The sequence below is a fragment of the Cavia porcellus genome, unplaced genomic scaffold (genome assembly GCF_034190915.1).
Source record: "Cavia porcellus strain 051 isolate PalLab524CR breed Dunkin Hartley unplaced genomic scaffold, mCavPor4.1 scaffold_1, whole genome shotgun sequence".
Lineage (NCBI taxonomy): Eukaryota > Metazoa > Chordata > Mammalia > Rodentia > Caviidae > Cavia > Cavia porcellus.
Genome location: NW_026947484.1, coordinates 42,396,662 through 42,410,492, shown reverse-complemented (window position 1 = coordinate 42,410,492; position 13,831 = coordinate 42,396,662). Strand labels below are relative to the sequence as shown.

At 31.9% G+C, this 13,831-nt stretch overlaps 1 protein-coding gene across 2 annotated transcripts in view; it reads left to right on the top strand.

Annotated features, from left to right (window-relative positions):
- Nucleotides 1-13,831, top strand: part of Mdga2 (MAM domain containing glycosylphosphatidylinositol anchor 2) — an 839,948-nt gene that overhangs the window by 740,514 nt on the left and 85,603 nt on the right. Inside the window, exons 16-17 of one of the 2 annotated variants that reach the window (XM_063247137.1) lie at nt 398-503; nt 2,978-9,520. In XM_063247137.1, coding sequence (XP_063103207.1) covers nt 398-503; nt 2,978-3,066 — 195 coding nt within the window. In that variant the 3' untranslated portion in view covers nt 3,067-9,520. Of the gene's footprint in view, nt 1-397; nt 504-2,977; nt 9,521-13,831 lie in introns of those variants that run through there. The other variant, XM_063247142.1, reaches the window with a different exon arrangement.

The window sequence follows — 13,831 nt, the reverse complement described above, 5'->3', positions numbered from 1 at the left end:
GAGTGGATTCATGCCTTAAAATGTATCTGGAAAACTAATATGGAAAATGTTAGAGGAAATTAGAAGTAATATACTTCAGAAAAATACTCCTTCAATAAGACTTTTTTCTTATTCCTGAAAATTGAAAGTAAGAGGATTTGTTGTTTTTTTGTACTATTCATTTAAATTTAGCTTTAGTATAAAACCAACACAGATTTTGATATGAACACTATTACACTGCATTGATACCATTATTGGCTTTAAGAAACTATTTTTTTGTGATTAACAAGTTGGAAACTGTTCAAGAACAAAAATGTTAGGATTAGAGACAAGTTTATATTTTTCTCAAAATGTATTGGTGGAAATTGATCTATAAATCAAAGCTTGACAGTAAGGTTTGTTTCATTCATATTTATAGCTCATTTTTGAAGGTATTCGCGGTCCTGGAATAGAAGGGGATATTGCCATTGATGATGTATCCATCGCAGAAGGAGAATGTGCAAAACAAGACCTAACAACTAAGAGTGAGTGTCTTTTCCTGTGATTGGTTTAATGACTCTTTTAACTGCTATTAAATTAATATGTTTTAATTCAAATAAAGAAATTTATTTTTAGATTTTTTTATTGAGAAATTTCTTCTACCTAAGATCTGAAAGTTTTAAAGGTATTTTTAATTCAAAGCATTAAGTTCCATTGTGGGTAGTCATATTTGGACTCACATAAGGAGAGTTTATTTATACATATAGCTATATACTTATTTTTAAATAAGAAAACATTTTAATTTCAAAAATTTTTAAAGCTTTCACTAAAATATTTGACAAACCGATATACTTGCGTCATACACAATTTTTTTCCCTAAAAAATTAAAACCTGTATTTCCTACATCTAATTTTTACCAACCATTTTAATAGCATTGAAAAAAACTAGTAAATACATATGCATATAAATATAGTAATAGAATAGCCCTACTTTTTTTCTATCTACATTGTATCTTTAATTAAATTCATTAATTAGGTTTTCAGTCTTCATACTGGCTTGAAGATTAGAATTTAATGATACCTTTAAATTTTATTTTTTCAACACAGCTCTACTTTTTAATACATGCAGTCCATAGAAAAAGATGAACAACACAAAAACATTAAAATTATGTGTAGAGCAGCTTCTCAAATCTTGCTCTCCATATTACATATTTGAACCCTATATTTAAAGTTTTTCCCATTAAAAAGTTCTCCAGAAGTATTTTCTCAGGCCCATCTGGCATCTTTAATTATGTGATCACGGGGAATAGGAAGCAATCAAGATGAGATTGCTTATCATACAAATAACTCATCAATAATTTAGCATATACAAAAGCATGAAACTTCGCCTAGTATAGGTCCAGAGCAAATCAAAGTCTTTGTTAATGGTATATTTGGTGAGAAATTATGTCTGTCTAGATGTTAAAAGTCAGATTCACACAACTATCCAGTGATTGCTCGTATGAACCAATTTGACACCATTCTTTGTCATTGTGAGAAGACAAAAACTAAGATTGTGTATAACAATGAGCCATTTTGTTCATAGTTTCTCAGTGTTATGCCTAGCATTTGAAGTACACATTTAGTAAAACCTCCCTGGATCTTACTGATTGTATGTTAAAAAAATGTCAGCTACACACAGGTCTGTTTGAGGTATCAAAACACAAGCACTCACCTCTGAGAAAAATGGGATTTCTTTTGAATATCACAACATGAATCGCTGGCAATAAAACTTGTCACTGGCAGATTGTTATGCTTTCTACAGAAATTTAACATTTTCTCGTTTTAATCACTGAAGATCATAAATTAAATTCTACAAGTTAAATTAAATTTTCTAAATGAACATATCACTCCCATGCAGAGAAAACAAAAATGATAGGAAATGACAGCAAAAGCCATCAGAAGTCCACTGTTACACTATCAAACATTTCATAATCAGTTTCTTTCCTTAAACTGGTAAATCTAGAGAAATTTATGTATTGGCGATCTTTCTATTTTACCTCTATAAATCAGAGAAACAAAAATTGGCTATATGGTTGAGAAGCTATTCTTTTATATTAGTCTCCTTTAAATTATCATGTAATTAAGTTCGTTTTGATGGAGCTCAATTGCTTGATAAATGTTAAATTGTTGTTAAATTCTGAGTAGACAAGCTTGAAAGCCAAACTCAGGCTTCCAGGCCTCTCTGGTTAGTGCAGAGGAGCAGGACCAAGGCGCTGAGTGCTTGGACTGCATCACTATTTTCAAAGCACAGTGTACTCCTAGCTGAGAATCATTTTGTACCATTAGGCAACTTAAAGATTATCAAGTAAGCTTTTGTTAGTCCCCCTGGTAAGTTATATGTTCTTTGATTCATTTCCTAGAGTAGAAACTTTAACTGAAGTATTAACTGCAAGAGAAAACTCAAGACATGTTGGTGGAAAAAGGTTTTTTAGTTATATGGGACTTAACAATGCAAAACTAAATAACTTAGCATAAAGTAATGAATGGATTATCTAAACACTCATGTCCACTGTGACAGTGAAATTCTCTAGCCTTAACCTTAATCATCCCTTTCTAGTTTACATCAAGAGCAGTTTTGTTTTTTTTTTTTTTTTTTTTTTTTTTTCCCTTCTAGTGAAGCTTAAATATTTCTGGAGGCTTGAAAGTTCAAATTCCTCTTTGGATTTCTGGGTGTGCCTCCTGTCTGTGCTCTCACAGAGCAAGCGAAGTTTTGAGTTGAACTCAACCACAAACCCTAGTGAACATGTTCGGAACAAGTGTTTATAATATATTATTTCAGTTTAAAGTAGACAATTCTTTTTCAAATGGCAATTATTTTGCTTTCCTGGGCCTTATAAATAAACCTGATTAAAAATGCCCTAAAAATGTTTCCCTTTTTTAAAAATTTGTTTTTTGATTTAATCTCCAAAGCGACAGTAAAAGCTACATGGCATTCTTATTCTCCTTTGTATTTTTGGTTTTATTTTCTTTCTGTCTAGATTCCGTTGATGGTGCTGTTGGGATTTTAGTTCATATATGGCTTTTTCCAGTTATCGTCCTCATCTCTATCTTAAGTCCTCGAAGGTGACCTTATCCTGGCAGAGGCTATAAAAGATTCACCTGGCACTGGCATGATGAAAGAGTCTTTGTAAATGGACATGAAAAAAAACAAAAAAACAAAAAACAAACTACCAAAGATTCCTCCACTGACTACTGACTGAAACGTAAAATAATAAAAAACAAAATTTTTTAAGCACTGGGGATAAAAAGACATGATGGAAGTATAACTTATTCCAAACTACATATAAAAGATAACCTTGATATGAGTAGAGAAGAGACCTTCAGGTGCTTTAGTGGCTAAAATGATTACAGCGTCATCTGGTTGAACTCTGGGAAAAAAAAAAAAAAAAGAGCTATAGAAATCCTTGTCAAAGCACAAAGTCATGGCTGGTTTTGTTTCAAATGAATAGTTTGCTTGTTACCATGGAAACCTAATGGCCTGCCAACAAAAACCTCACTGTAAACAGGGTACATGAAGAGCTGGCATTTATTTTCCTTTCAAGAAGGTTTTACGTAGAGAATTAAATAAATGTAGGCCCTTTTACCTTTGGCTGTTAGCCTTCCTTGAAAATACCGGAACTCAGAATTATTTAAAGCATTTCTGTTCCTCCCCACCTGATCCCCACCGCATACTTATTATTAGTTTCTCCTTCCATGGCTAAGCTAGGTAACTGTATGCTGTCTCTCTCTGCATGCACCCACTCTCCAGGGCGGTAAACCTGGGCTTACATATTACACAGGCTTATCGGAGTTGCTTGCGGCCACTTGAACACCCAAACTATGTCATCTGTTCCAATGAAGAAACCAAACCACCATCTTTTATAAATTGCCATGGAAACCAAGTGCCTTCAATGAAACAAGCCTGAAATAATTTTCAACTCAGAAGCTTGCACTGCTTAGAGTGGTTTGTGTAAAACTATTTTGTAAACAAACTACAGAGCCTAAATGTGCAAATCACAGGCAAGACAACCAAGCCGCTTCTGAAGAAGAAAGGTCCGGAGCTGCTGCGTAAGCCCATGCAGACAAGATGTTTGTTCTTTAACCTCCTAGACAGCCATGGCCTTCCGGCTTATTGTCCATTAAAGAATAACTTCCACTGAGACCAGACATGGGAGCGAGACTTTTTCTTCCAGGTTACTAAATGGGTCAACCAGAGCAAAAAGTTGTTAAGATAATACTTAGCGCAGAAGGTGGTAAAACACAAAAGTAATTTTTTTACTGTAATCTCCATCTGAAATGAAATTGGCCCTAGCTTTAGAGGGAACTAGAAAATGTTTGTGATTGCAGTGCGTACAAACTCTACAGCGGAACTGGGCCTGAATAATCTGGCTTTATTCTAAACACTGAGGGATATATGCCTCTGCCCTATAGTCAGACTCTGTGCAAATTGTGAAATATTATTTTATTATTTTATCAAGATAAACAAAACACTTTTACAAAAAAACAAAAACCTGTAAAAATGATTTTGAGCTACCTGAGGACAAATCATATCTTTAACCAGCCAGTTTTCCAATGCATTGTAAATTTCACTTAAACCTATTGGTTATGAAAATTTGGAGATCTTTTTCCTTAAATTATCTCAGCTTTTAACTTCATTTAAAAAAGACTTGTCTAAAGAAGACTATTACTATTATGTGTTATTTAAACATCCCAGGATTAGAAAAACGGATTATGCAAGCAATTGGGATATAAGTATTAAATTATAACATTTGCAAATATTAATATAAAAAGCACAACAAAATGTAGTGAAAATGAAAAAGCTTGATTTTTAAAAGAAATCTGTAGAAATGTTTGTGCAAATTCAGTAATTCAACTTAAAATATAATTTTACAGCTATGTTCAATAAAGCCTCTTTCCAGGTAAGGTATGACAAGCGGTACGTGTGTTTGTTGGGCAATCTTCACTTCCCACTAAAGTGAGATTAGTTATGCAATTTATTGGTTGTGTTATCATAATTAATCATCAGTGCTCCATACACACACTCTTTAAGTATGCAGTAAGAGATTTGTAGTAACAACGCCCTGATGCAGTCTCCCATATTTGTAACACATGTTAAAAAGTATTAAACCTTTGTAGGTAAAATATGAATTTGGCATATTTCATATTTTCATAGTCAGTTTAGGGGAAACACATTAGAATATTTAGGTAGTGATATAATTGAGCTCTAAATCAACCCTTAAATAGAATAAACAAGTAAGTTTCTTAATTTACTTGAATGAATTAGGCATATTGAAAGTTTTTTTCAAAATTCTAGCCCTTCATATATTTTTATCAAACCAAAGAGATTCAAATAAAGGTTATCTGGGGACACTTAGCTTAATATTTGTTAAATTACATTCACCATGACTTCTTTTTTATAGCAGCTAACCGCTTCTCTTCACTCTCACCACTTAGCAAATCATTGTTTTACTGCATTATTACTGTCAATAATACAAATAAAACTTTTAAATCGAAAAAGAAGCATAGCTCATTGCCTTCTTTTAAGTATCTTTAAGTTGATTTGAGAGAGGCTTTTGCAAAAAAAGAAGTTAAAAACAAACAAAAATTTAAATTCAGAATATTTGAATATATATATATATATATATATATATATATATATATATATATATCTCCATCCATATCCTTTAGAGGATTACAACCAAATTACCTTTACTTTTAACTAATTCTGAACAAAGAAAGTGCTACAAATGAAAGTTTCAATTATACCATGAAGCACTTATAAAATACTAAAATCTTTTTTAAACTCTCACATAGCAAGAATACACACACTTCTGAAATTCATGAGAACTGGCTGGTACTTCAAAATTAATTTTAATTAGATTTTTAAGAAATTGCAGATGCTTGAGAAGAACAAAGGAGTACTCAGAAATGCAAAGAGATCAGATTTATTGAAATCATAATAAATTAAAATGTATATCTAAAGTGAATTCTGGTTTATTATGTAAACTAATAGACAAAGAGTCAGTGTTGGGTCACTTCCGATCAAATATTCAGTTGTTCCATTGAAAGTAAATGATACAAATGCAGAAATTTTTAAATGATTGGGATAAATGAAATGTAAATTATTCTAAGTAGCCTCTTTAATATTAGTAATAATAATGAACTTCTGTTTAGCAACTGCCTTCCTTTTATTAATATTTTTGTATTTATTATGAGTTGGATTCGACAACATATTATCCCTTTCCCATTTTGATAATGTATTTAAAGTATAATTGGTGCCAATGTTTTCATTGTTGTTATTTTATAGAGAGGTGTCAGGCAATGAAGTTTCAAATTTCTGGGAAGAAAGACATACTGTGTAATTTCCTACTGCCAGTAACTGATCTCAATTAATTAGGAACATTATTCTGTTTCATCAATTCAGAAATGTTTGCTTTTCTACACTTTATCACGTCTGCAATTGGGCTTGTTTTAATTGCAATTGGCAACATTTCTATGTAATGTATAAAATGAGTCGTAAAACTAATGGCATTTTAAATATGATAAAATTTACTGAATTTTCCAGAAGTGCCAAACAATACCTAAAATTACTACTTTTCATTAATCCTAAACAGACATAAAGTTTATCATACCGTATTTTTAAGATTCATATTAGCTGCTCATCATCAAGGCAGTATTTATTCTGTTTTTTTTTTTTTTTTCTAAAAATTCAAATTGTCTCTTAGGTGTTCATGCATACTACCCTCATTTACTTTTCTTTCTTTTATCTTGGTACCTATGGTTTTAGTTCCATCACAAAATTTATTACACGATGTATCCCTGGTTTAAAATGTTCTGTGGTCACTGTACTTAACAGGTCAGAAGTTTGGCTTACCATTAAATTTTCTCTAAGAGAATTGAAATATGCATGGTATGTCCCAAGGCATACAGTTGACACTGCAACTGATAATATTTTATTTCACACATATCACAGAATTGACTTTGGCATGGCAATGATTATAATTCATAATCCTTACAGTTAGAACCCACATGATCAGTTATATCATGTAATAACAAAAACAATAATATTCTTTACTTTTATATTTTAAAATATGATGAAATACAAATTACAAGTGTACTAACTTTTCACCAAACATGCATTTTTATTTTAAAGACTTTATAATAAAATTAATCTGTCAATAAAATGTGTAGTTTTAAGAAAAATTAATTCATGTAGTTCTGCACTTAAGGCTATGAAACTGGCTGTGGTATTCTCCATGACCTATTTTGTCTGTTTTGATCAGTGATTTTAAAGATGGTGAAAGACTAATCCAATTTTGATAGACTGATTACAAAGGATTCTTTTGAATGCACATTCTGTATCAAAAACTTTTTTAATGTGCCTTTCAAAGATGAGGGCCACTCCACAGATACTTAAACTGGAAAAATGTTCCAATGCCTCCCCAAATACAATTGCTTCCTGGTTGGTGACTGCTTCTTACTAATCAATTCATCTGTGTCTCAACAAAGCAGAAGGTTTACTCTTCTTGCAACTGGGTAGTTGATGTCAATGAGGAGTTATTGCATTTTCTGTGAAAACAATAAAATCATAGGGTTCAATCCCAAGCTATTCCTTTTCCTACAATGTTCCCTTTGTGGCTAAACAGTTTAATTAGTTTTCTTAATGCTTATTTTTAAAAGCAACGTCTGGCATTTTCTACTTTGACTTAAGAGAAAACTACAACAAAATGATCAGAATTTTTCAAGTCTAAAATAAAAAGTCTTCGCTGAATATCCATAATATGTATAAGCAAACATGTATGTTGTTATTATGTAAAAGAGAAAGACTTCAAAGCTTGAAATCTTAATGTTAATATGTCAATTCAGGATTAACCCATCATATGTCCATGTCTACTTAGAAACAAAGATGAGAGAGAGAGAAACAATCCATAAACTTTTATATGGATTACTTTATTGACATATTTTAATTTAAAGCTTAGTAAATTCTGAGTAGTGATTTCACTACCCTGAGTCCATGCTGACTATATTGAAATTAAAGAGATGGAATTCAAATTTGGAGTAGGGCAGCGGTTAAACTCTGGGTAGAATTTGAAATAGTTTCTTAAGGGGATATTTACAAATGATTGAATTTAATTTCAACTGTACTAATTTTCCATGAGTCGAGCTGAAATGTACTCTTATTTTTCAATAAAATGTTGGAAAATTCTATGAAATAGGGATTAGTTTGTTAGTTTCAGTTTGTTTCCATATGGATTTAATTGTTGTCCTGTATTTCCAGGATATCACTTTTATTTCTTAATCCTCACCAGTATATTTAGATGTATAAGTTTAATCAAACATAAATTGTGTTGCATTTATATGGAATATTAGTTACATTTGAGATCTCAAAGTTTAGATTTAACTTAATTTCCCTTTTGATAATTTCCTTCTGCTAAATAGTTTGAGATAGCTGTATGTTATTTTCCCTTGGACTTTTTTTTTCAATAAATGAAATTATGTTAAACATTCTATTAGTGTTTTGGGGAAATTTCTACTGTCAATAAGCAAAAAAGTGAGAAGTAAAGATAGTTAGAATGACAATTAGATTTTCGATTTAAAATGAAAATGCCATCATTCCTCAGAGTTTTAAGAAGGTTTAAGAAACTCAACACCAGAGCGAGCACAATTAACCCACTAAGAAATACAATGACTTTTATATTCTTTGTGAGCTTATTTATAAAATTGTGTTGAACAAGTAGACACTAAAATCTTATGGAATATAACAAATATGATCTAAGGAATATGAGTCAATTTAGTAATTGTGTGCTTCTGCATGATATGGACAATAATTGTAGTTTGATGGTGCTAATCACATATCTCAAACACATTAAACTCAATCTGAGTCTTCTGAAGGAATCGAATAATACTCTAGGCAAAGATTTGTGTGAATCAAAGTTAGACAAGATATTAAAAATTAACTTGCTTATCATCGTTTCCCTACTGCCTATTTAGCTTATTTTTTCTTAATCTTTACAATTGGATTTAAATAAATCCATGAACCTTTGGAAATGCAGATACAGTTAGTATCAACAGACCCAATTTTCTGTTTGAAAACCAACTCCCAGGCAGCTGCTTAAGTGTTAAATCATTGCTGATTCTTCATAAACCATTTTAGTGTAGCAGTCAAATTAAGGCTCTTATATTTGCTTTTCAAATGAAATTATAGAGCCTCCTCCAAGAACTGGATGTGTCTTTCGTATTCCCATAATCCCTATAGTATGGTGGTAAGTTATAACTCTGGGTTATATGGAGATTATAGAATGAATTATTGCTGAATTATTCCAGGATTCAGAGGTATATTTAGAACAGTCAATATGAAAAGCTTTTATCTTTCTCCTGTGAAACCTCCTGACAGAAGATCCGTTTACTGAGAAAAATGAGAAGATATCCAACTGAAGAAGGATTTAATCATTACAACCGTGTTTTCTGGCTCTTCTTAATTTAACAGAAATTGATCATATTTCTTAATAAAGGAGCAAATGTTAATATCTTTGCAAGCAAAATTATTGCACTTTATATATATTTTGTGTTACAGGACAGAATTATAGATGAGAGTAATAATTTTTGGAATCTTTATTCAATTGCAATGTACTGTGTTAGGGTATCAAGCTTAATTTTATCTTAGTGGAAACATATGAACTTCACTGAATTCTAATTGTTAGATTCTCTCTAGACTTTGTCTCAGTATATGTTTCTTGAGAACCAATCATCCCCTAACCTTAAAATCTAGAATACTTAGACATGCAAATATTTTGAGTTTTATGACAATTTGAATTATGAAACAAAATTATAACACTGACAAGATATTTACTTCTGAGTAATTTACTTCTGAGTATGTATTAGGTATAAATGGATCAAACAAAATTAAAACTGAAAATTATTTTCAAAATTGGAAACAGTGATAAACAGATGACTATTAATTTTGCTTTAATTCACTTCTGCTTTGAATTATGCTTTAATTTTCAAAATTAACACAATTCAACAGGCCAATTAAATAAAAGAATGGTACAGCATTAATATGTGGCAACCACACAATAATTCATTGTTAAGTAAATGAAAAGACAGTACTCATTTTTGTCTGTTAACAAACTTTAATGACATAAACATGCCTCTCTCTTTTTCATTAAGTTAGGTTTTGATAATAGAAGACTGAGGTTGAATTGCATGTGCATTCAAAGGCCATTGCAATGCCATGATACCTGAAAACAGTCAGTTTCTATTCTGAATCATCCATCTCCACTAGGGCCTGCAGTTACTCACCTGCTCTGTCCGTCAAATTAAGCATGGCCTTCTCCATTTAAGATTTCTTTCAAGGTACAAACACTCTTTTAAATAAACAGTGCAGTTACTTATTTCATATAGTAACTTTTCTCAGCTCAGAGTGTCCCAATGACAAAAAGTAGGTGAAAAGTACTGAGATCTAATGTTAGGGACCAAGGAGTAAGAAATGTGGTAAGAGGAGAGAGAGGGGATTTCAAAGACTACAATCATTCTTTAGTTTTTCCCAAAGTTAGGCCCATATTACACCCCAGGTACAGAATGTGGAGATAGCATGAGAGAAATGCCAAGCTGCCAGATTATATGCAAACGCCCCAGGGAGCAGTGGAAGCTGTAGAACAGAAGCATAACGCAGTCACGGAGAGGAGGGCACTGTGGGTTGGTATGGACAATGCAATGAAACCAATCTAATGAGCCTTTCCATTAGTGGGAGGAGGAAGAAAGGGAAAGTTCATAAGCAAATCATTTGATAGAAACCCATATTCCAGAAAATGAAGTACTTAAATCACATGAATTTGAAAAACTTTGCAATAAGCCTATTTGCAAGTATTTTAATAAAGACTTCTCCTGATTTCACTTATTTGTTTTTCAGTGTCTTCCCTGTCTACCTTCTCCCTCCTGTGTGATGTGAATTCACAAGATGTAGCTTAGCCTAGAATAAATTTACTTTATAATAAAATTTTACTTTACTATTATAGTATCATAGTAAAATTTTACTTTAAACAAGTTCTTCCCCCACCATCTCTGTTCACACTTCCTCTACCACTTTCTCATTATAGAACTAACTCGTTTAATGAGTTCTACATTATATAAATGTAATCAACTCATTTAATGCTTTTACAACTCAGTTTTCTCTCCGTAAGAGTTTTCTCTCCAACAGTTGTAATATGGTGTTTCATAGGATTGTCAGCAAACTCAAATAATATCAACTGTGCAAGCACTTAGATAATTTATAGAATATATAAGCATTAATGAGCACTAATTTTTATTGATATGGTTGTTAGCGCTAGAGAAAGAGAATAAAGATGAAAATTATGATGTCTGTTGCATCAAAAATGGGCTGTTTGGAAATAAGCACTTTTGAACTACTGCCACTTTCTTTAATAATCTTATTTCCAGCCCAAGTTTGCACACATATTTATACACCATGCCATTTATTATTTTCAGCGTGTTTTCAAATACCTCATTCTATCAGTTCACACCTCAATGGTAGGTGACTGCCTGTGACTGGAAGTACACTGAGGAATCACAGGTCTGTCTCACCAGGGTCTGTTTTGGCTGTACGGGGCACCCTTTCATGTGCACATTTTATGGTTCACTTTAGCAAATCTAAAATACCTGTTTCAGCTGTTTTTGAAATTAGTAAAGCACTCTCTTCTTGCTGTGTTTACAAGATACCACTGAGTGAGAAAAGGCTGCCCTTTTTCAGAGGAGATAAATTATGAAAGAAAATACTGATGTTGATTAATGAAATATCACATGATTTATAATTATATCAGTGGTTTCATTTGAACCTTGCAGAAAACCTTTTGTGTTTCGGGATACAGTGAGGTTGAATTTTACTGTTAACGCAAATCTCCTAGTACTGGTGATGATTCCACTGTATTGGCCCCAGATGTTCTGATTCCGTAGAGTTGGGGAAAGGAAGAGGAACTGATTGTGAAATAAGTGACTTAAACAGTTCTGACATACCTAACTCCAAACACCCACAATTTAAAACACATCAACATAACAGAAATATCACAATTCATAGCATGAATTCACTCCTAGTAGCTGTGTGACCTTAATAGTGGGTTTAAAATCTCTGTGCCTTTTTTTTTTTTGCCAGCTATAGTGACCATACAGAGGTTTGGAGATGCCTGAGTGTTTCCATATATAATTTTACCCAGTTTCCTTATCCATAAAGGTGAATGATGTGTAATCTAATCAGCTAATATATGTAAAATATTTCACTATTGGCACCCAGCAAGCATTATGTTCGTTTGCTTGTAAAAATGTAATGATAGTACCCACATCCTAATGCTATTATGACTAAATGAAGCAATATTTATCATGTTTAGAAAGAATATATATTTTTGCTGACTTAATAAAATAACATATTTTAAGTACCTTCTTTTAATATTCTCTTCATGAGTAACAATTTTTCCTTTTCTGTGTTTTATCTTGTACACGAAAGAATCTTCCATGGAAGAATGTTTTAATGACTCAAATATCAAAAATTCTTATTTACCTAAAGTGAATTATACTAACCCCTGAATGAAATAATCTCTTTGACATTTTATTATTTTGTAAATGATTTTAGATAGTCATACTTATTTCAGAATATGAAATATTAGGACAATTAGATAACTGTTGGTGAATACAGATACAGTTGGCATTTGAAAACAGTGGTATTTACATATATGTTTATAATCTAGACAAAATATTGTTCATTTAAAAATACTAATCTTTGTTCAGAGGTAATTAGATTCACATATAGTTTTATAAATCATAATACAGAAACCTTATGTACACTTTACCTACTTCCCCTACAAAGACACATTACAAAAACCCCAGTACGATATTACAACCAAACTCCTGATATTGCAACAGTTCACTGAGAAAGTTCCATTTTTATGCTTGCTTGGCTGGATGGATAGATGTAGATCTTTTATGTATCGTATCACATCTGTAGATTCATATACCCACCACTGCAATAAAAAAAAATAATAGTTTTTTTTTCTTTCTTTTTCATGTGGCCTTTTTCTAACACATTGTCTTTTCTACACCCCAATTAATCTCCTAGGCACAATTAATCTGTTTTCCATTCTACGATTTTGTGATTTTTAGAATGTATGTTAATGACATTGTACCATGCCTGCATTTTGAGATTTCCTGTTTTTCACTTAGCATCACTTGCTGGAGAGTCGTCCAAGCTGCAGTATGGATCAATAGTTCATACTGTTTTATTGCGAAGCAGTATTGCCTGTTATGCAGGCACTAGTTTGTGTAACCCTTCACCCACTGAAGTACATCTGGACTGCTTCCAGTCCAAATGTATTTCAAATAAAGCTGTGTTAAATACTTCTGTACACATTGTGTGAACATAGGTTTCCATATCTCTGAGATAAATGTCCAAAAGTGCAAGTGCTGTGTACTACGGTACTTTTATGTTCAGTTTCATAAGAAACTGTTAAATTGTTTTTCAGACTCTCACTTTACATCCATATATGCAGTGGATGAGTGATCCAATTTCTGTACATTGTCAGTAACATTCATGGTCATTTTTAAAAATTGAAGTAGTCATTTAGGTTTTAATCTGCATGTCGTTAAAGGCTAATGAAGAACACCTCTTCATTTGCCATCTGAATATCTTCGGTGAATTTTCTAGCCACAATTTTGAATGCACTTGGAAAAAAAAAACTAATGTCTTGGGCTTCAAGAAACTATTTTTTTTTAATATCCTACATTGACATCATTTACCAATTATGTGGCTTTCCCAATCTCTACCATGTATGTCATTTTATTCACATGACATTCTACACAAAAAATATTTT